General features: G+C 45.1%; 8 protein-coding genes across 8 annotated transcripts; 5 read left to right on the forward strand and 3 right to left on the reverse strand.

Annotated features, from left to right (window-relative positions):
- Positions 1–490: 490 nt before the first annotated feature.
- L203_100071 (uncharacterized protein) lies at positions 491–3,312 on the forward strand (the record flags this gene model as incomplete). The annotated part of the gene is made up of 8 exons (XM_066209538.1): positions 491–663; positions 714–842; positions 891–1,026; positions 1,076–1,773; positions 1,838–2,166; positions 2,234–2,358; positions 2,418–2,583; positions 2,654–3,312. The coding sequence occupies 8 exons, from the start codon at positions 491–493 to the stop codon at positions 3,310–3,312; spliced, it is 2,415 nt and encodes an 804-aa protein (XP_066065635.1).
- Positions 3,313–3,537: 225 nt separating this feature from the next.
- L203_100072 (uncharacterized protein) lies at positions 3,538–6,075 on the reverse strand (the record flags this gene model as incomplete). Its single annotated transcript, XM_066209539.1, has 8 exons — positions 3,538–4,412; positions 4,462–4,861; positions 4,913–5,042; positions 5,093–5,285; positions 5,339–5,579; positions 5,637–5,730; positions 5,793–5,863; positions 5,929–6,075. The coding sequence occupies 8 exons, from the start codon at positions 6,073–6,075 to the stop codon at positions 3,538–3,540; spliced, it is 2,151 nt and encodes a 716-aa protein (XP_066065636.1).
- A 365-nt stretch (positions 6,076–6,440) lies between these two features.
- L203_100073 (ATP-dependent rRNA helicase RRP3) lies at positions 6,441–8,047 on the forward strand (the record flags this gene model as incomplete). Its single annotated transcript, XM_066209540.1, has 4 exons — positions 6,441–6,781; positions 6,833–7,040; positions 7,093–7,587; positions 7,643–8,047. The coding sequence occupies 4 exons, from the start codon at positions 6,441–6,443 to the stop codon at positions 8,045–8,047; spliced, it is 1,449 nt and encodes a 482-aa protein (XP_066065637.1).
- A 732-nt stretch (positions 8,048–8,779) lies between these two features.
- On the forward strand, positions 8,780–12,259 carry L203_100074 (uncharacterized protein; the record flags this gene model as incomplete). Its single annotated transcript, XM_066209541.1, has 4 exons — positions 8,780–9,810; positions 9,857–10,364; positions 10,412–11,521; positions 11,576–12,259. The coding sequence occupies 4 exons, from the start codon at positions 8,780–8,782 to the stop codon at positions 12,257–12,259; spliced, it is 3,333 nt and encodes a 1,110-aa protein (XP_066065638.1).
- A 176-nt stretch (positions 12,260–12,435) lies between these two features.
- On the reverse strand, positions 12,436–13,814 carry L203_100075 (methylthioribose-1-phosphate isomerase; the record flags this gene model as incomplete). The annotated part of the gene is made up of 5 exons (XM_066209542.1): positions 12,436–12,685; positions 12,739–12,842; positions 12,888–12,985; positions 13,033–13,655; positions 13,708–13,814. 5 exons carry the CDS (start codon positions 13,812–13,814, stop codon positions 12,436–12,438), a joined length of 1,182 nt encoding a protein of 393 aa, XP_066065639.1.
- Positions 13,815–14,278: 464 nt separating this feature from the next.
- L203_100076 (uncharacterized protein) lies at positions 14,279–14,857 on the reverse strand (the record flags this gene model as incomplete). Its single annotated transcript, XM_066209543.1, has 1 exon — positions 14,279–14,857. The coding sequence occupies one exon, from the start codon at positions 14,855–14,857 to the stop codon at positions 14,279–14,281; it is 579 nt and encodes a 192-aa protein (XP_066065640.1).
- A 430-nt stretch (positions 14,858–15,287) lies between these two features.
- Positions 15,288–16,619, forward strand: L203_100077 (uncharacterized protein; the record flags this gene model as incomplete). Its single annotated transcript, XM_066209544.1, has 1 exon — positions 15,288–16,619. One exon carries the CDS (start codon positions 15,288–15,290, stop codon positions 16,617–16,619), a length of 1,332 nt encoding a protein of 443 aa, XP_066065641.1.
- Positions 16,620–17,237: 618 nt separating this feature from the next.
- L203_100078 (uncharacterized protein) lies at positions 17,238–21,508 on the forward strand (the record flags this gene model as incomplete). Its single annotated transcript, XM_066209545.1, has 7 exons — positions 17,238–18,278; positions 18,327–18,401; positions 18,451–18,564; positions 18,617–19,300; positions 19,351–20,017; positions 20,066–21,204; positions 21,260–21,508. The coding sequence occupies 7 exons, from the start codon at positions 17,238–17,240 to the stop codon at positions 21,506–21,508; spliced, it is 3,969 nt and encodes a 1,322-aa protein (XP_066065642.1).
- Between the last annotated feature and the right edge of the window lie 263 nt (positions 21,509–21,771).

Here is a 21,771-nt window from a genome sequence, read left to right on the forward strand (position 1 = left end):
TCTGCTGGCACTGACACAAAAGTGGAGACCGTTGGCAAAGATGGAGGCTGCTGGCTGATAGAAATATTACTATGTTTCAGAGGAAGTCTTGCTTTCTTATTTGGAGGGGATGCTGTTATCGAGGGCGAACTGTGAGCTGGTGTTGAGAGAGACCGTTTGTCGTGTGTGATGGTAATGGTAGCAGAATATACGTAATGTACGTGATGGCAAAAAAACAATAATTGGTCTTTGAGAGTGCTTCTCGATGACAATTACTATGCAGAGCGTCTAACTTCTGTGAAGGCTCCCGGAAGAGCTCTGAATTCAAAAGAATGAATGAATAAATGTCTCAAAGCAAAATAGAAACAGTTGCAGATGAAAGAGATGATGCATATCTATGATTACGTAACGTTTACGAAACCGGACATTCAAAAATAGAGGACATGTCCGGATTTTTTCTACGATAAATATGAAAAATATTATATCAATGTTATAACAATTCTCTAACAAGATGGTATCCCAATCAACACCATATATATCATTTGCGAATATAATCGCATCTTACCAGGAGCAGTACTCTAACGCAGGTCAATCTTCTCAATTGGATTCGTCTCTTAACTATGAGGTTGTTCTAGATGAAGAGGGTGGTTTGATTAGTGCGCTCATGGCATGTCTGGAAGAGACGTATGGTGTCCAAATTTGCAGCAGAATCTAAAATATTGACAAGTGTATAGTATACGCTCAAAAGCTCCTACAAATGCCATTTCTGTAGAAATGGACAGTGAAGACCATATTTCTGAAGAAGAGTATAAAGCTCTATTGTCTGAACATCGCGCCTGGCAATTAATTCGAGCAGTGTTTAGGTTAGTAAGCATTGAGCAACATGGCATAGGTGCTCAAGGATTTGACAGTAATCGCATACCACGGTCAGACCCAAATTTTGTTCCTCCATCATCAGAGCGTCACCTCTTGGAAAATCCATATACAAGCCCCGAAGATCTTGTACAAATTATGGTCATTGAAGATTCCGAATTATCTCTTTGGGCTGTCTGTATCTCTTAGGTTGTCTTGTTTGAGGATGCTGACGTGATGATAGACTCTTTTGGATCATCTACAAACAAGACCGTTGCTAACTTCCCCTCCACCTCTTGAAGCCCGTCATGGCTATCTACCATCTACCATTCGACGGGCCCGAACCAAATTGCCCTCTTCCGCTTCTTCTTTTATATCATTTGATCCAGATTTCACACTTCGTAACCCACAGTTATCTTTAGCTGGAGAAGACGCGACGTACCAACATCCATTTTTTGAAACCCTGTTCAATCTTGTACGTTACGGCGAATTAGAATCTGCAATCAAGGTCTGCGAACAAGGGGGGGAGCCATGGAGAGGAGCGAGCCTGATGGGTGTTCGGAGGTGGAATATGGGCGGGATGGTTGAGGGATGCGAAGACGGGCCTATGGTTGGTAACCAATATAAACATCTGTGGAAATCATCTTGCTTGGCCATAGCAAACAACCGCAACCTCCTCTCATCCGAGCGTCAACTCTATGCGGCACTCGTCTCGGATTTACCAAATTTATTGCCTGCCTGTGACACATGGGAAGATCAACTTTGGGCACATATTCAATATCGGATTGAAGCTCGTTTGGAGCAGCGAAGGCGTCACCTTGGCGGCTTCTGGCAAGAAGAGTTGGTGGGAGACAGAGAAAGAGAAGAAATGGTAGAAGAAAATCAAGGAGGTTTAGATGAGGTTTTTGAAAAGATGAATGAGCTTGGTAAACCCAGTATTGTGTATGATTGTCTCTTTGAGTGGATCGTTCACTTAGACTAAATTAATAAACTGACTACTATCCAGTCAAGCAATGCGCGATCCATACAACATCTCTCAGCAAATGATTCTACTCGAACGCACGTCTGACCTCTTTTATGATTTTTCGAATCAAATTCTCAGCCTTGAACAAATTATCCCGCCTTCAGTTATCGCTCCTCTTCTCCGCTTCTTTACACATTTAACTCTCATTCTCCGTTCACTCAATGTCTCGGTTCCAGATGACGCTTCAAATAAGATTATAGAGGCTTATCTCAGAATCTTAGAGATGGAAGGACAAGACCGCTTGGTCGCCATGTATGCAGCCTGCTTGAGGGAAGGAAGTGGCGAGGAAAGTTATGCAAGGTTTTTATGGTGTAGGTCTTTTCTTCTCGTTCCATGTCAGTGTATGAGTTGAATAACTTACTAAAACTTGGTTTTCAGCTATGGATCCATCAGCAAGCAAAGAAGCTCGCTCCGAAGCGCTTTTGCGTGCCAAAAAACATAATCTTGATACATCATTAATTGCCAGAGAGACTGTACGTCTCAGTTTAGAAGAAGTTCTTGCTGTTCGTAATTTCTTAGTTTTTTTCTTTACCTCTCTTTTGCTCATCATATATCTACATAGGGAACTCCAAAGCAGTTGTCAGCGGAACCTGACATCATTCCAACAACGATTGGTCTAACAGACAGAGACGTACAGCTGATTCGTTCAGTTGAATGGCTCACTTTCCTCCCAGAGACGATAGAGGATGCCCTTATACGTACTAATCAACTTATTCGACACTTTCTCTGTGAGTGCTTCCTCCTCGGCTCGTTAATTGGATATAATACTGAATTTTGAATTTAACATTGAAATTTTAGGCAAGGGTCAATGTAACGCCGCTCAATCCCTTCTCTTATCCCTCCCCTCGCTCGTTGAATCTGTTTCATCCATATCATCTTCTACCTCGCATCTTCTAGAATTAGATTCTTACCATCGTCTGTTCAACATTTTCAATCTGCACGATCAACTTGCAGACATCGTTTCTCAAAGACCTTTACCAACAGCCAGCAAACTCACTTTTCATGCTTGGCAGAAAGACGTGCAGAATGGAGTTGATACTCTATGGACAACCACTCTTGGCTTGGTGGAGCAACATTGGTTGGAATTGGATGCGAGTAAACCATCAAAGCCTGAACTTGGCGAAGACGAAAACGATCGACAAGTACATCTTAAAATCATACGACATATTTTCATACCCGACCTTGTCTTCCGTCTCCATGCTGCCCTTGTCCACCATGCTGAAATGTTCCCTGACATGTTACAAAAAGCACTTGAATTGGCAAGTGTCGTGGCAGATGAAAACTACAGAGTCTTCGAGGGATTCCTGCCTGTCAGTATGTTGTCTGGTGACCTAGACAGAAGTCCTAGTACGCAAAGTATTAATAGGCTTGAAGCGTATCTGGACAAAGTAAGAGAGGTAGCGTTAGAGGCTTTGAAAATCAGTGGAAGTGCCTTTAGAGTTAAAACCGAGGTTTAGAAAATAATCTATGAATACATACAAGAATACAGTAAAACAAGCGGAATTTTTTATTGAAAGAAGCATTCATTGCTATACATAACATGACGATATTACAGACCACATATGTTGAACTCTCTGAATTGACTGGTCATTCAAAATTGAAGATAAGGCCATTCCAATGATATTTTAACTACTACTTATACATCCCTTCCCTTTCAGACATGCAGTCCACACATCTCATGCTTATTCAGCTTGATCGCTATCTCTTGCTCTTGAAACAATACCTTCATTGCTGAATTGCCCAATCACAGCATTCTTTAAAGCATATTGATGAAGGTTCCCACTTTTTCTTCTCGGAATCTTCTTGAATAGGCCAAGTCCCGGCGCGGTAGGTACAGATGTTGCTGATTGAGGATTTATGGAACCAAGAGGTTGTCTGGTTTCTATAGCAGAGGAAGCGGGATTAGGAGCAGAGAGAGTGGTGAGATTTGAGTCTAGTCGACGAATAAATGGCGAAGGAAGGTCAGGATCGTCTATGGACCACTTAGCTGGGGTGGCAGCTTCGCGATATACGAAGGAAGTAGGGGCAGGGATCATTGTTGGAACAGATCGTTGCTTCACACCTATAGATGATGAATTGCCAGATTCAGAATCATTTTGTATGGAGACGATTGAGGGAGCGATAGAACTCTTTCGAGGTCGAGGCACCCAAGGTGAAGGGACGGCGCTAGCCATGGAAATGTCTTCACAATAAATTCCAACCTCTCTGAGACTACCAATGGATGTGCGCTGGACGTGAGTTGAAGGGGAAATATTGTGTTTTGCTGGAGTTGCTTGCGTCTGACCGGTGAAAGGTAACTCTTGTTCTGCTTGAACCCGGGCAGCGCCGGCAAGATTACTCATTGACTTAGTGTTGGCCCTTCTGAGAGGTGTAGCAGGACGTGGTCGACCGAATCGGTCCTCCAAAGTTACTGGGGAAGCAAGATTCGTTGCTAAAGGGATTTTGGAAGGTGTGTCGAGGCACATACGAGAGACCTGAGAAGAAGTTGCTATAGGCAATGTGTTTCGCTCTTCCAGGGCTGGGCGAGTGGCATTCAAAGCTCTTGTTCGTGATTGGTCTGTATATAGAGTTAGTTCAATTTTTTTTAGCATTTGAATGTTACAGACACTTTTCATCGGAAACGTCAGCAACACCCAGCACTGCCTCTCTATCCCTTTCCACTTGTCCTCTATATCTCTCCCACTGGTCCCTCTCTTCTCTAAACCTCTCCCATTGACTTCTCAGACTCTCAGCAGCCTGATTTAACTTCTTTGATGTCTCTTTGGCCTCTTCTTCTCTGTTTTCACAAAGCTCCTCTCGAGCCTGCAAGTTGGCGTCTCTGGCAATAAGTTCTTTTTCGCGGTCATCAAGAGCAATAGCCTTGGTTCGTATCTGGTCCTCAAATTGCTTCAACTCATCGCGTTTTGCGAAGAGGAGCGATGTCTGATTCTGGACGGTGAATAGCTTGCGATGAAGCTTCATCTCTGGCATCTCTAGTAAATCTTTTGTTGAAGGTCGTTTTATGGGCTTCAATAACAATCATTAGCACTTCAAAAGATAGGACAAAACCATGCTTACATTCAATGTGAGCATCGCTTTAATAACAGTCTTGAGCGCGGCTGAATATTGAGCAGGAAGTGGTGGAATTTTGCCGGACTTGACCATTGTAATGAGCTCAGGTTGAGTTTGAGCAGCAGAGAATGGCGAGCTGAAAACAGACATGTTAGAATTAGAAATTTATCTCAATCAAAAACCTACTGTAAAGAACACATCTCATAAACCAAACAACCTAAGCTCCAGATGTCAGACTTGGTGTCGTAACGATTTTCCGCAAGTATTTCAGGAGGCATATAAAGAGGTGTTCCGACATAGGTGCTAGTGAAAGAGGCAGTCCCCATATCCTTGCTCAATCCAAAATCACCGAGTTTAACAAACTCATCAGAAAGGAAAACTAGCATCACATTAGTATTTGGAAATGGCGGAGGAGACGTTCCAGAAACGTACCATTTTCCGGCTTGAGGTCCCTGTGTAGTACCTGATATCTTGCAGAACTACCATCCGTCTGTAGGGGAGTACTTTGTTTCCCCCCATTAGTTATTCTAGTTTGACGCTCTGTTGGCCAATGACAGTGGTGAAGGGCGAGTACAATTTGTAGGAATATGTTCCAAATCCTATCTTCCGGTATATTCTGGCCGTTGCGTTGTCCTCTCCTGATAAGCGAACCAAGATCTCCGGAAGTACAGTACTAGAACAAACATCATTTGTCTGTCGTTGCCTGAAAATCACATTGAAAATTACTTACTTCCATGACAATATAAATTTTTTCGTTCTTGGTATCTTTGATTTTCTGAATGAGTTGAACAATATTGCGATGTTTCAGTGATTCGAGGATAGCTCTATAGTATTAACCGTTAGGACCAAGCAACTTCATACTGAAAGTGGGAAAGAGAAAACATACACTTCAGCAAGGATTTGCTTACGATCTTTATCTGTCATTTTTGAGTAGTCCAATTGTTTAAGCGCAAACTCCTATATCGCCAGTTTGTTAGTGAAGTGAGTGCGGCACTCAATCGTTCGTCTTCATAACAGCTTACCTTGCCATCAGTCAACCGTTGTACCTTGCTTATCACCCCGAAACTTCCTTTTCCAATATTGGAGATGAGCTTGTACTTTTCAAGCTCCGATACGTCAGCGTATCCAGAGCTAGGTATGACCCCAGCAGACCTTCGAGGAGCAGACATGGTGAGGCTGGTCGTCCAATGAGATTTTGAGGGATTCTCCGTGGATATTGTTGAGAAGCCGAACTCCGGGTTACCTATGCATCGACAGATACCCCGTAGAGCAGCAATAGTGTTTAAGAGCTTCTAATTTGATGCTTTCGTGAGATAACAGTCTTTGAGGCAAAAGTGAATATTAAGATGAACAAGAAATCAACAAAACAAACAAATCAGGCGCGGACAAACGGGGAAATTGTAAATATGTTAGGAATAGATTATAAATAACTAAGTTATGTTAATTTGCCTCCACCAACCTTCGGTCATCGCCGCATCTGCTTTTTTTTGTGTTTGTTAAAACCAAAGAATGAAAAACTTTTCTGAAAGCAGATATGTCGGAAATAGCTTCTGAGGCCTCATCCTCAAAATCGTCCTCTTCTTCGCGCTCCAACTCTCCCGTTAATTCCAATCCAGATGTTCCAGAAATAACATCCAACAAGACATTCGCCGATCTTGGTATTTCTGCAGAGTTATGTCAGGCATGCGCATCTTTAGGTTATAAAAGGCCATCAGATATCCAGGCGGAGGCTATCCCGCCAGCCTTGGAAGGAAGAGATATCATTGGTTTAGCACAGACTGGTTCGGGTAAGACTGCAGCCTTCAGTCTGCCAATATTGCAGGCTTTATGGGAAAACCCTCAACCATTATTTGCCTTGATCTTGGCTCCTACTCGGTAAGCAGTCAATTAAAGCTAGAGAATGATGTCTCATGGTCACACTTCTAGCGAACTAGCATACCAAATCTCTCAACAAGTAACCGCGCTTGGCTCGAGTATTGGCGTTAGAACAGCTGTATTGGTTGGTGGTATGGACATGATGTCTCAGTCTGTTGCCTTATCCAAGAGACCACATGTGATTGTCGCGACTCCTGGTCGACTTATGGACCACTTGGAGAATACCAAAGGATTCACTCTCAAAGCCTTGAAATATCTAGTGCGTTCATTTATGAATGGGTGATGTCTATTCAGTGCTAAAAAGGGAATAGATTTTGGACGAAGCAGATCGTCTTCTGGATCTCGACTTTGGTCCCATTATCGATAAAGTCCTCAAAGTGATTCCCAGAGAGCGCAACACTTATCTTTTCTCTGCCACTATGACCACAAAAGTTGCCAAACTTCAGCGTGCCTCTTTGAACAAACCCATCCGGGTAGAGGTTTCATCTAAATACTCTACTGTGTCGACACTTCTTCAGTACTATCTGCTACTCCCACTCAAGAACAAGGATGCTTACCTCATTTATCTTGCCAATGAGCTTTCGTCCTCATCCATGATCATGTTTACCAGAACTGTGGCTGACTCACAGAGATTATCCATCATCCTTCGCAGACTGGGTTTCCCTGCCATTCCATTACATGGCCAGATGAGCCAAAGCCTTCGTTTGGCAAGTTTAAATAAGTTCAAATCTGGAGGCAGGAGTATTTTGGTAGCCACGGATGTTGCGTCTCGTGGTTTGGATATCCCTCTCGTCGATCTAGTCATTGCAAGTCCCAATACTCTATTGCTCATCTGGAATTTGCTGACATCTACAACTGCAGAACTATGACATGCCAACAAACTCTAAAGACTATGTTCACAGAGTTGGTCGTACAGCCCGTGCGGGTCGTTCTGGTAAATCTATCACACTAGTCACACAGTACGACGTGGAAATCCTCCAACGCATTGAGTCTCACATTGGCAAAAAAATGGCATCATTCGACATTGACAAGGAAGCCGTTGCCCTCTTGACGGATAGTGTGGCTAGAGCTAACAGGGAGGCAGCGCTTGAAATGAGAGAGGCTGGCACTGGCGGTGCTGGCGGGAAGCGAGGAAGAGACAAGGGCAAGAGAAAAACGTTTGGAGATGGAGATGACAGAGATAGGGATGACGACGTTGTGGAGGCAGGCCTGCCAAAAAAGAAAAACAAATATGCAACACTGGGAAAGAAAAAGGCTAGAAAATGAATGTATTGTTTCTCGGCTATTAAGCTGTGAGTCCTATTGCTTGCATGATGGGACTCAAGTGAACGTTTGTTAGCAACTGGTCTTGATTGAGTATGCATATATAAATAGACAACCTCGTCATAAAACGTCTAAATGTCTCAAATCAACCGTCGATTGATTTCCGTGGCTTCCACTCTCAAGGTATCTACCCATCCACTTTATCACATGAGAAGGTACACGGAATGAGACCATTTTTAATTCTTCAGCTTCATTGTCCACTCTTCGTACGGCTTGTACATAACTCACTGCAGTCTACCGCCCTTCACTCTATCCCATTTTCAGAGTCCATTAATGGATTCAGTTAATCTCAATAAGCTAATAGTGGTTCAATAAGGGTGATAAAACATCAACATTTGAGGCAGACTATTGTCAGTCAGGCTGATTATATTCTTGCTGTATCTGGAATCAAAAGCATCGTCTTCAATGAGTTCATTTGACCTGTTATATATTTTATGTAAGCCTGTCCTTGCATAATTGGTCACGTGATAAGTTCGGAAAATGGGCCAAAACTCTCAAAATCTGCTTCGCCAATACGTAATGAAACTTCTTTCCCAAAGATTTCATAAATAAACGACTTTATTTTCTATCTTTACATTCCAAAAACAAATTCTGTTCATCGCTACCAGCTACCAGGCCTAGATGACACTGCAAACCAAGCACTGTGGCTTGCTTATGCTCAAATAAATCAACGCTATGTCGCAGCCAGCTCGACTTTCCCTTCGGGCGCCTCCTCATCTGCCATTCGTTCAAGGCTATCCCGGTATTCCTGACGGCCCCAATCGCTGCGCGCCCAGTGTTGATGGGACGCTTGAGCTCCGTGTCGGATACGTACCCGTTAAGGCCAAGTGGGTTCGTGTTGAATTGCGCAAGTTTGAATGCTTGCCTTCCGGCAGAGGCTTCCCAGTTGCAGCTGTCGAAGAGTCACGGCAAGTTGTTGGGTCTATACAGACGCTTTGGAAGCCTCCGAGCAATGGAAAAGAATGGGACACAATACAAACTGCCGACTTCAAGTTCAGCCTGTCTTTACCTCTAGATATACCGCCAAGTGTCGAGTTATCAGCGAAAACAGAGTCAAAACATAGCGGCGTCCGGTACGAACTGGTTGCCGCGTTGTGTTACAAGCAAAAAGGTGGTGTGTTTAAGAAGGAGTCCGCATCCGTCGTTGTAGCTACAGAGCCTATCTCAATCATCAAGTATGAACTACTTTCAGCATGGCCTGTCTATAGCATACCGGAGGTAAAGACCATCAAGTCTGCTAGTGGATCTATGGAGTTCACGGTGACAAGAGCTTGTATAGCTTTTTGCACCAACGATCAAGCACACTTTGGAGTAATACTCAAGTCTTTGAAACCCCAACCAATCAGACTTGTTCGGTACGAATGCACTATACTTGAGATAACCACGTACCTACCTCCTCCGCCTGACCCTTCCAGTAAACACAAGAAGAGCAAAAAACCATTGGGACCTATGCATCAAATCCGAATAATCCAGACTATGAATGCCACGATCAACGAGACTTTGAGACCTGGTGAAGAAAAATCAGCAAGAATTCCCTACAGAGTAGAGGATGTGCGAGCCTCCGTAACAAGCGCAAAGATATTAAAGGTACAATACGAGATGGAAGTAAGAGCAGTATTGGAGGGCGTTTCAGAGAATGTGATGATAAAAGGCCTCAAGTGTATTGTGGGACCTTTCCCCAAAGAAAACGCCGAGCAAACTGTCAGGTATGTAGCTCAAGTGTTCACTTAACGTGGATTGATGAATTTGTAGGAGTATTGGACAGGTAATGGCTTTATGCCCAGAAGCATCAGACATATCATGCCAACCTGAAGGACAAGACTCATTTCCGGGAAAAATTCCAACATCCAATCTAAATACTTCACCATCCTCGTTCGGTATGACTCCCACTCAACCTACACAAGGCTTCATTCCACGCAATTTCAGACGTCAATCTTCACTCACGTCCTCAACTACGGACATATCTGCTACGGAAACGACTGTTACTCACGAGTTTGGTGGAAATGTTGGAATTGGAGGTTATCGAACGATGCCCCTTCGCCAACCAGATATAGTTTTTCCTAGTCCTCACCCACACAGACCATCAAGCACATCACCGGTATTGCCTAAAGAAACGCCCACACAGAATAGGCATTCAATGGGCGATGCTGGGTCAAGTGACGAGAACTGGAGACGGTACTCGACTGGTACTAATGCAACATTTGGGAAAAAGGATTTTAATATCGCTACATCTATTAGACATCAACGTGCCACTAGTGATGTATGTCCTTTACCAGACTTTAATGGCTGAGGCTTACATGATTGTAGATTACGCAGTCCCCCACAACGCCTACCAACAACAGCCGCTTAACAGCAGCCCCCACACCTCCATCAGCGTATTCCTTTCAGTCAGCAGAACAAGAAAAGCATCAACAGCAGCAGCTGTACAATGAGGCTCGTAAGAACGCAGCTAGAGTCCAGGAGGCATCAGGTACTTCACTTGACCGCCTTGGGTTAACTCAATCGACACATGTCGATCTAGTCGTTGAAGATGCTAAAGTAGCTCAAGACGGAAAAGGGCAAGGAGACGTACCTCCCCCCGAGTACGCTCCTCCTCGGCCCATGCAACCTGCGAAGTATACTGCCCCAACTCGTTCCGTATCTGCCTATACCGAATGCCCCAAATCACGCCATTCGGAATCCTCTAAGGTCCATCTTTCGACGACTTCTACACCGTCCCCACCTTTGCCGTCCACAAAAACAAGTGGAAAAGAAGTACATATGACCGTAGCTCAAGAAAAGGAGATTACGTTTTTGGCATCTTCTGGACTGTCTAGCATGAGCGAAAAGGAACAAATGCGTCGATATTATGAAGCTCAAGATAAAGCAAAGCAGTATAATAAGCAACGTGACCTTAGTGAAGCCAAGGCAGAGGGTGAGGCTGGACCTTCCAATTCACTGCTGTCGCGTCAGAATCAAACTAATGAAGGAGGAGTGGATGGTCAGGCTGGTCCTTCAACACCAAGAGGACGACCGTTGAATGGGTCTAGCGTAACAGGCCTGCATGCAATTGATGAAAAGGAGCAGATCAAACTGTACTATGAGGCTCAAGAAAGGGTCGCGGCTGCTGTTGGTGGAGGTGGCAGCGATGATGTTGTGATATATTCGCCATCAACGCCTGTGACAAGCGATTCATTCGCATCTGCCTTTTCCACGCCTAACGTCAAGAACGAGATATGCGCCAATTCTCAGAACAAGATACACAAACCCAGTTCGGCCAGGTCAAACTTTGACCATAATAAAGGGCAGGTGTCTCGACTTTTGTCCACCTCATCCGCAATGGATGAAGTTCCAGACATAATAGATGAAAAAGAGCAAATGCGCCTCTATTATGAAGCGCAAGAACGGGTCGCTAGAGCTTTTGAGAGTGAAATTAATGTAGGTATCTCAACGTCACGAGTAGAAGTATCTGACCCACCTGAAAATACGAAGTCTCAGGAAGACCATCCAACAACCGTTGAGACGCTATACGGAAAAGGACAAATGGAATCCTACGAAACTCAAAACCAAGTCACAGTAACGACGAGAGATGACAATAATGATTATCATGCGGCCGCTCAGCAAGCAGCGATGACAGTGACTGTTCCATCCTACCCAAGCCCTTCGGCCCCCGCGTCGTCAGCTTTGAGTGAAAAAGAACAAGTACGTAGATATTATGAAGCTCAAGAAGCTGTAGCAAAAGCTACAGATAGGGGTGAAGGCTCATCAAGCCAAATATATTCTTCCTCTAAGAATGATGTGCTTCCTCTATCTGACGGTCATGCCATCTCAAATGTAGCGTCGGATGCTTTTCTTTTTGCAAAAGATGAGACAGCCCACGTATACGGGAGTTTCAGGGCTGCACAACCGATTGCCCAAGGTGCTGTATTTCGTCGATCTAATGAGAGTATTTTTTTGCCTCAACCGACTGTGGGCTATGATGGATATCAAAGTCAAGTGTCTCTGCCTCTGGAATCGCCGTTGAATAAGAATATCTCAGTGGAAACCAAAAAGGACAGAGTGGCCCGTCAGGATATTAGTGATGCACAGCAGAGCCAAAGTACTCCAGTCGGACCACCACCTCCTTTACCAGCGAAACCGCCCAAAGAGTATATAGATCTTTTGAATCATTTGTAATAGTATTGTCATTCTTGTCATATAGAACATTATAGATATGTGTAGTATGTGTGACCATGAAGCAGGGAATTAGGATATGCTAGTCCTTGATGAAAACAGACTGACGACCTCGCTTGCCTTTGTATAATGTGCAAAATGCATACTATTCCTCTTGATATTATGGCAGTCTTAGCATTCTAACAGACAGAAGCCACCTCGATACCTTTTTCTCCCTCTTTCCTCTCGGCGACACCCTTCTCGGTGACTATTGCACTGATAAGCTCAGCAGGCGTGACGTCGAAACTGGGGTTATATACTCTTTGCCATGGTTGGTCACCTTCACCAACACCCGGAGGAGTAATTCGAACGACGGCGAGCTTCCCTGTTTCGGGGTTGAGTCCTCTCACCTGAGTCGCCTCTACCGTTGGACGGTGTTCGATATGGATACTAATCAAACTCCATTTAGCAAGAGCTTAGGAATGACAAGCAAAGACACATACTCGGCACCTGTAGCGAGCGAAAGATCGATAGTGGTAACAGGAGCAACGACGATAAAAGGAATACTATGACGCTGAGCGAGAACAGCCGCTTGATAGGTACCAATCTGCGAGTCGAGGTTAACCTTGACCTGGACCACATGTTGGCATACCTTATTGGCGGTATCACCATTCTTAACGATTCGATCAGCACCGACAATTACTCCGTCAATATCTTCATGTTGGAAAAGAGAACCAAGCATAGTGTCGCCTTATGATCATTAGTACATTTACCTCAAGATCTGATGAAACACTTACAAATCATACAAGCAGGAATCTGAAGAGTCGTCAACTCGAGGGAAGTTAATCTTGATCCCTGATGATAAGGTGTTGTTTGGGCATAATAAGCAGTATCCAGGTGGTTTTCCTGGAAAAGAGTGGTGATGACGCCGATGGCAGTGCCATAACCAGAGGTAGCAAGACTTCCAGTGTTGCAAACAGTGACAACCTTTAAACCCTTTTTACCGTTACCTCTCATTTTCCATAACCACTCTGCGCCCAATTGTCCCATTTGTAGATTCCTCTCTAAATCTTCATCATGAACATTGCCACAAGCTTTTTGCACTTGTTCTATGATATTCTTTGCACTTTGGTTTTGAACTTTAGCCTCTTTCAAAACTGCTCTGATACGGTTCATAGCCTCGCCAAGGTTGACTGCCGTTGGACGTGAAGATTGAAGGTAGTCAACAGTCTGTTCTATCCACGCAATGGTATCATCAGAAGGGGAAGTTGTAGAAATCGGACACAATTGAGAGGAGAGATACGACCGAAGCGTGAGGGCCGCAAGAGAGGCAATAGCAGGAGCACCACGGATTTTCATCGTCTTGATAGCATCAAAGGCCTCTTCAGGAGTAGTCACTGGAATCCATTCCACAGAATGCCTGAGGATCATTAGCTCTGATTGGTCTTTAGGAGTAAGCTATTGAAACTGACGGGAGAAGGAGCTGGTCAACAATCTCGACTTGTCCAGTCTGGTTAATACGAAGAGAAGTCATCATTTCAGGCAAAGCTTTCTTGCCAGAGTTATTTGTGACAGTCATTCTTGCTGGCGAATTGAGTGATTTTTGAAAAGTTTATAATCAAGAAATGTAAATTATCAACATTTTTATTAATCTTTTTTGAATTATTGAATTGCGGGGCACCGCATACGCCTTATTAAAACTAATTCTTCAAGTCATATTAATGTTTTATAGACATAATGAGTCGTATAATTGATGCTATATGCTATATAAGCCTCTATGGACTGTAATCACTTTCTATTCTGCTTTTATACTTAATTTATTATTATCAACGTCTTATCGGTCATCCCATGCCTACCTTCCCAAAAGACTCAAGAGCAATATTCTCATAGATCTACTCTAAACTTGTTACTCGTTCTTCGTGAGTATATATTCAAAGTACAAGTCCTGCGTTGAAGCTATCCTTGCGTTATGAGCGCAGATATTGTTGGAAACGACACAACAAATCTAGAAGACCAACTTCCCTAGCCTGGCCAAAAACATATTCATCCATCCCGAGCTCTTTCATCTTCTACAATCTCCCTAAGCAGTTTCTTTCTGAGCATTCCGAAAGTGATGAATCTTCCCTGTCCATAAGTCTCCAAACCAAAGGTGATATTGCTCTTCTCACGCTCATAGTCATCCTCTGTCCAAGTATCGTGATAGCCAGTCGGAAAGATTGGAGGAGGAGATGCTGTAGGAGCAGAAGGGGCAGCAAGAGTGCGAATGCCGCTGGGTGGAAGCTGTAGGTTTGAATTTCCCAAGGCTTCTACTGATACGGGTCTTATTGGTGTAGGTTGGAGAAGAGGTGGTTGCTTGGGGTAAATGGGTGACCAAGCTCTCTTTGAAATGGGCCGGGGTGGAACTGGGGGTGACGTATAGAACCCAAACATCTTGAATGGAGCACGAGATGGCTGTTCCTCCAGGCCATAAGTTTCAGTGACGGCTTTGGGCCGAGGAGGGATAGGAGGAGGAGATCCGACAGTCGGTGTTTGAGGACAGTTTGAAAATTCGTTTGCAGTCAAGTTAACCGTGGTACGAGGTCGTTTGGAAGAAAATAAATGGAGCTTCTCTTGGCCACACATGAAAGCCACCAATCTCAAGTATCCTCTGGTTCTGGAAGGTCGGCGATGATGGTCTGCCAAAAAAAAGATCAGCATCAACTCCAAGGATGGAGACAGGACTTGCCATTGGTCCTGGATGCTGTAGCCACCTTGAAAGATCTTTCTACTAATACCTCTGCTTCAGAAAACTTTTGAAATCAATCTGTATCAACTTCTATATGACTTTCACTTGATACTTCATTCAACTTCACCAAAGATACGCAAGAGGAACCAAACAAATAGAGTGTCGGATGAGGCACGGAAGATCGGGACTGGGTAAAAAAAAAAGCGGAGTTTTTATAGAAACTTTCTTTATTTTACAATTGTAAGTCTTTTAAAGAAATTTATCTCAACTGTTTGAATATCAAACCTACGAAAGCTTCTTTCCAATCCTTGGCTCGTCAAATTGTCTATGCCAACAACACTCTTTTCTTGCGGATCGAATGCCTTTTCGCATCTCGCTCTTGACCATGCAAATGACGTCTCAGTCCTGACTCCAACAAGCTTTCACCCTTCTGTCCCTTTTGATCCAGACAATATCGACGTTATTGACGTTGTTTCAGCCTCCAGTCATTCTCTTCTACTTTGTTCTATCCCACAAAGTGGAAATGACGATAGACGACGCAACATCTTGCTCGGTGTGGGAACCAATACATTCGGCCAGCTGGGTCCTCGTTGTGCTCTATGGAAGGATATCAAGCCGGATGGAAGATGGAAGATGCTTGATCTCGCTCCATCCATTGAAGAAGGGAAAGTTTGGGAACCTGTGAAAATTGCGGCTACTTGGACAACCAGCTTTATTGTCTATCGCAAAGTCTACGAGCAACATTTGGATCGTCAAGGAAGCGAAAGCAAAATCAATGAGACGAGCATGACCGAGATGATCGTTTCGTGTGGCTCAAATGACTTTGGCGAACTCGGTGGGTTATTCCCACTCACTTTGTCCAATACGCCTTTGCCCGTTTCCATTTCTCAAGCCTCACAAAAACCCTCATTGGTGGATGTTGGCCTTGAATCAGGAGAAACTGTGGAGTTCATCAGAGGTGGTCAAAGACACATTGTATCTGTGATTAATGGAAAAACCGGCCAGAGAGTCATAGGATGGGGTGCATCAAGAAAAGGAGAATTGAGTGTGGCATCACTCTCAACAAATCAGAAAAGCCAGAGCACCACGTCTGTTAAAGCAAAAGGTAAAGCCAAGGCAAGTCCATACCCTGCCATTTCACCGCCCAAAATCATACCACTACCTATACCCCCTGGCGTATGCATCGTCGACCTTGCACTTGGTGCCTCTCACACGCTCATATTGCTATCAGACGGCACTGTGCTGGGATGGGGTAGCAACCTCAAAGGCCAAATCACAGACATTCACCAATACCACGCTGTAAAAGGTATTGCTGCAACATGGGGAGGATCTTATATCCATACGGCAAAAGGTCTCTACTCACAAGGATCCAACACACATTCTCAGCTACTGAGAGACGACACTGCACAGACGAGCAGAGTGGAGATGCCAACAGGATGGGAAGTGGAACGAATCGTGGCAGGCTCAGAGCATCTCTTAGCCCTGGCTCGCAAGGGCGAGGAGGTACAGCTGTTTACCGGTGGTTGGAACGAGCATGGCAACCTCGCCTTGGGTGATCAACGCGACCGAGCTGCGCTAACGCAAGTCGACCTGGAAAAGTACAAAGTACGCCAGCTGTGGGCTGGATGTGCGTCTACCTGGATGCTGCAAAAGACTTGAAATCTGCCCAAAAGACTTGATTTGGTCATTTTTTTTCTCTTTTGTTTGGTTCACAGCCGCTGTTCCGGGAAATTGATGGGACCTGAGTTGTACTCCGGACATTTGTCCCAACGCACAGACCTACTTCCGGTCAACGAACAAGGGTGGTTGAACCCGATCACGTCCCCAGACACGCGTTATCCACGTCAACTTTTTTTAATAATTACCATTTCTCTTTTTCTTTCTTTTCTTTTCTTTCTTCATTCTCATTATTTGCAGCATTTTCTTTCTTGCTTTCACCTCGCCACTGACTACCGGGCGCAGCTGGTCTGCTTCTGTACTATCCAAGACTCCTGGGTCTGTCTTCTGGCCTCTCATTCCACGGCATCGACCACGAGGTTAGTGAGCGGCAAGCACGGTTTGATGTGTTGCAGCGGAAAATAAGGCGATGAGTAGACAGGAATCAAGCTGCTGCTCTTTACCTCTCTCTTTCGTCATCGACAGCTCGTTTTTTACGCATGTGGTAGGATAATCTACCCAGTAAGTTGCTTTATCTGCAGTCAGGCTACCGCTTTATTTTGTTCTTTTAGCCATACTATACATTCACGAAGAGTTGTGGTTTGCACCACATTTCGTATCATGTCCGCCAGAGCTATCCCTCGCGCACCTCCTCAAAATCCAATATCATTGCCAACTCCTCAGGATCCTCCTGCAAAAGTCAAAGAGTATTCGGAAGGCTCCATGTATGATGAGCTCGATCCTGTAGACCTGGAGGCGTGGCGCGGGCGGTATATAGCTTACAAGCAATGGCGTCATGAAGTTCCAGTCAAAAAGTACCGTCCGTTCAACATGAGTGGTAGCGGTTCTTCTCAAAGTCTTGGAAGGCATGTGGGTGTTGGTAGCGCCGACTGGGATTGGGGCCAGCGAGATACTGGCAGCGACTCTGGGACGGTGCCAACGACTGTTGTGGACATGCGAAGAGAAGAACGGGATGCAAGCCTGAATAAAAAAAGGGAACTGTGGCGGCAAGCAGAGTCTTCGGCACCATTGCCACCAAAATCTGGTGAACATCACCTTATCAAGTCTCAGCCGCCTATTCAAACCCATCCCTCATCTCATCAGTCGACAGTCAAGCCACCGGCCCCTTCTCAGACTTTACCCGAGCCCAGTCGTCAGCTATCAACTCGACAACCTCCGGCACCTGTATTGGCACAGCCTCTACCTCAGCCCGCGCTTTCACAACAACCTTCTAATACAAGTCATCGTTACCCAGTTTCTAGTCACAGCCGGAAGCCTTCTGTAATTCCAGGCACTCTAATCGTACCATCCCCTTCTCCCAAAGCTAGCCACGCGGAGCGAGAGGCCTATCTTGCAAGTGTGACTGATTTGCCGATTGAGATGCTCGTTGAGAGACAAAATGAAGCTCCGCCTCATAAACCAATTGCTTTGACTAAAGTCACTCACAATCATCTTGATTCGCTACTGAGCCGAACTCGATCAGAAAAGAGTAAAAGTAGGCGTGAAAGTAAGCTTGGGTCACAAACATCTGCTGGGTCGAGCACGACGTTACCGAGTACTGAAGAAAAGGATAAGGGCATCAGGAGCTTGGGAAGTGCAGGAAGTAGACGTAAAAGGAGTGTGACAGATGTTATCACTGGCAGGGCAAATCAACAACATCAAGTACGTCAAGTTCTTACGTTCGGGGTAATGAAACTGACTCGTATATAGCTTTTTGAAGGGAAATTAGAGAGTCTTGGTGGCGCCAGTAGCAAATTGCAAAGGAGTGTGACCACTGTACAAAAGGTAAATCTGCTTTTTCTGAAAACTAAGGACAAAACTCATGGTTCTTTAGGTGTATCCAGACAAAGTTAAAAGTCTCGGTAGTGCTGGAAGTAGACTAGAGAGAAGTGCTACCGATGGAGCTGAGGCAAAGAGCTTTACAGATCGAAGGGAGCGACACTATCAGGTGAGCTTAGTAAATGACCTTTACGAGTTAGCAAGTTTTGATCATCACATAGTTATCAGAGCACCTTCACGTACCTGGGCAAGAGCCAGCCAGATTGATATCCGTTTCAGATAACACCGTACAGAGAGCTGTCAAACAACCTTTGCCTTCCTCTAACAATACAGACTTGGCTAACAAGTCTGCTCTAAACACACAGAACAACCCTTCCGCAAAAACTGTTGTTCGTAGTCGAGAGACCACAATCATTCACCAGCCTTCTCAAACGGGTGTTTCAGGCGATTCTGATGCAAAAGCAAGCAACGAATATACATCTACAGATATACTTGAGCCAACCAAGGTATCTGCGTCAATTAAGACTGCTGTTGATGGAGCATTTGTACCTTCCGCAAAAGTTCCAACAGAAGCTACAGTAATAAAGGCGGGGAAGATACCGTTACCAACTAGTTCAATTGCGCACTCATCCGCTATTCAAGATAAAGCGCTTCGCGTGGAAGGCTCAGCGTCTGCTGCGCTCATTTCTGCTCACCCATCACAAGTACCTCTCCCAATTTCGGTCTCTCATTCAACAGTACCTCCTATTTTGAACTCTGCACCGACGCACCGGCAGCAAATGCCTTTGCCTAGACCTGCTTTGACACCAAAGACATCATACGATGGATTCAATGTGAGGCGGAGAGATGCTGATGGAAGTCTGACGGCCAGGTTTGAGAACATTGAGAGTCCGGATAATGGTGTTGTACATCGTGGTTATGTTTATCTCCTCAAAAAAAGCTGACCAGATTTCAGGTTGTTCTTGGAACCCCTAAGATTCCGAGTTTTGAGATCAAAGTGGACGCTCCTCAAGAGCAATCATCGCTGCAGTCTGCTGTTGCCAAACAGTCTTCGCAGCAAAGTGTTAGACATTCAAACATCGCTCCGTCTTCTACTTCGGTACCTTCCAACTCTCTAAATCCTCCACTGCCTACGCGATCGCGTACATATAGCCGCCCCAATCCGCAAATTCCAGTTACCTTACCAATTTCTTCCACCAATTCTCAATCTCAATCTCCACCATCTGCCTTTCGACCGACCCAACCGAGCTACCGCACACAGCAAAATCTAGCTTCTCGTACTCAACAGCATTCGCTCGAACCTCCCAACTCTCCCAATCAATTCTTAAACGTCCCTGGCTCTTCAGATACCGGTCAGCATTACTTCACACCCGGTAGTCAATCAAATTCTTTCCGCTCTGACGAAGATCAAGTGTCCTTCGAAGTACCTCAAGGCTCGCGAAGGCGGCTACGTGTGACATTAAGATGGTTAAGAGATGGGAAGAGCAATCGAAGAGGGAGTACAGATGGGAGCGCTCGATCGGATAGGCCTCCCGAACTGCCGCCAAAAGACCTCAGCAGCAGGTCAAAAGAAAGTAGCAAGGCGTCGAGACTTGGAAATCACAGGAACAACCATCGAGATGGTGCGTATGCAAGTTCTCTAGCCCAGCATCAATCTCATCAGCTCTCAGAGCAGCCTCGACCCTATACAAGCGAGTATCCCACCATACCTGAAAATCGCCCTAATATAGAATCTCCATCCCTTGAAGATGAGGTGGATTGGGAGAGAGAAGCCAAGCATGATGACATCAAGAATTTATTCAACCCTTATTACTCTGGTGCGACCCTTCCCGCGTATAATCCACCTGCACAAATATACAAAATGCGAACACCTTTTGCCTACTCTCAACCTCAGGGGCTTTGGCCATATCGATCTGTGCCTCAACAAGTTCCGTTCTCAAGTCCGCCTCTAGGAGAAAGATCAAGCTTACCAGCACGGGAGAGTATAGATCCACCTTCAGAGGACCCGAGTCCTGTAATGGGTAATAGGCCTTTACCAGTAGGGGGCTATGGCATGATGCCTGGGATGGGATTTAGCATGGGCATGTATCCTCAGCCCTCAAAACCCGCTAGACGTTTTCCTTGGCAACAACAACGTCCCAATTTTTTCCAACGCATGTTTAATCGTGGTGAATCTTATCAAAATAGTCAAGATAACGACCCTTCAAGCGATAGCATTCGTAAATGGCGACGAACTGTTCCACATGGGCGGGCGCCAACAGCTGCCCCTCTCCCTCGCCCGACTATTGTACCAAATTTTGCACCTCGGGCGCAATATGACCCCAACTTGGCCCGTCCGAGGCGAGCCCCGTCAGTATGGGAAAAGTTGAGGTATCGCAAACAAACTGAGGAACACGTATATGCCCCGCCAAAACGGGATCGGAATCGACCACGCTTACCTGATCCTGCGCCACCGCCGAAATATAGTCGAAATCGCAACCGAGAAATGCGCCCGACCGGAATAGGACCCAGTCGAGGGCGTCAACGCGAGCAAGCACCACTTATGATCAATACCAAAGTTGACGGCTCTAAGCGCGACCGTAATCAACAGATAGCCAAGGAAAAGGAGGGAAAGCGGAGACAGCGGGCCGTGAAGCGAGATGAGCGTAAACAACGGACAAGTCAAGAACTGAGGAGGGATGCATTTGCTGGAGCAGAACTCAAAGATAAGCCAGGAAATATGAAAAATAGTAGAGTACGAATGGGAAGATCGGGTACCATGATAGGAGACTGGATCTCTAAAGTCAGCAGGAACGGTAATCGAATCCAGGTAAGCTCTATGCGGCTCTTAGACGTACAATTATTCTGAGGTCATATTGTCATAGGCACCTCCCCGTTCAGGACCCCCAGTGAATTATGCTCCATGGCGTAATCGCTTAGGCACGAGAGGTAATGAAGATACTGTGCGGCTTCGTCGACAACCTAGCCAACCACGCCGGCCGGACCAGATGAACGCGATGGGTGTAAGACAACAGCAGACTATGGGACCAATTAGTCTCTTGAAAAAGGGTTTGTCTTTGGGTCGGATAATTAAAAAAGATCAGACTACAGGACGACAACGTACGAGAAAATAGGCAAGTGAGCCGAAATGTAAGAAAGGTGTGTGTGAGACGCAGGCGATCTTGAACGCTCTTGATCATTTTGTATATGAACGAAAGATGACGTTTGTGACGAGCTGTACGATTATCATAAGATTAGGATTTATCATAGAAACGAAAAGATTATAAACGTTTGTTACTCAATTTTGAACAAGAGATGATAGGTCATGTAGATTAGTGCACTCTTGGCGGACAAATTGGTGTATTTATGAAAATACTACCCGTTGCAAAAAAAACTT

The sequence above is a fragment of the Cryptococcus depauperatus genome, chromosome 1 (genome assembly GCF_001720195.1).
Source record: "Cryptococcus depauperatus CBS 7841 chromosome 1, complete sequence".
NCBI classification, from domain to species: domain Eukaryota; kingdom Fungi; phylum Basidiomycota; class Tremellomycetes; order Tremellales; family Cryptococcaceae; genus Cryptococcus; species Cryptococcus depauperatus.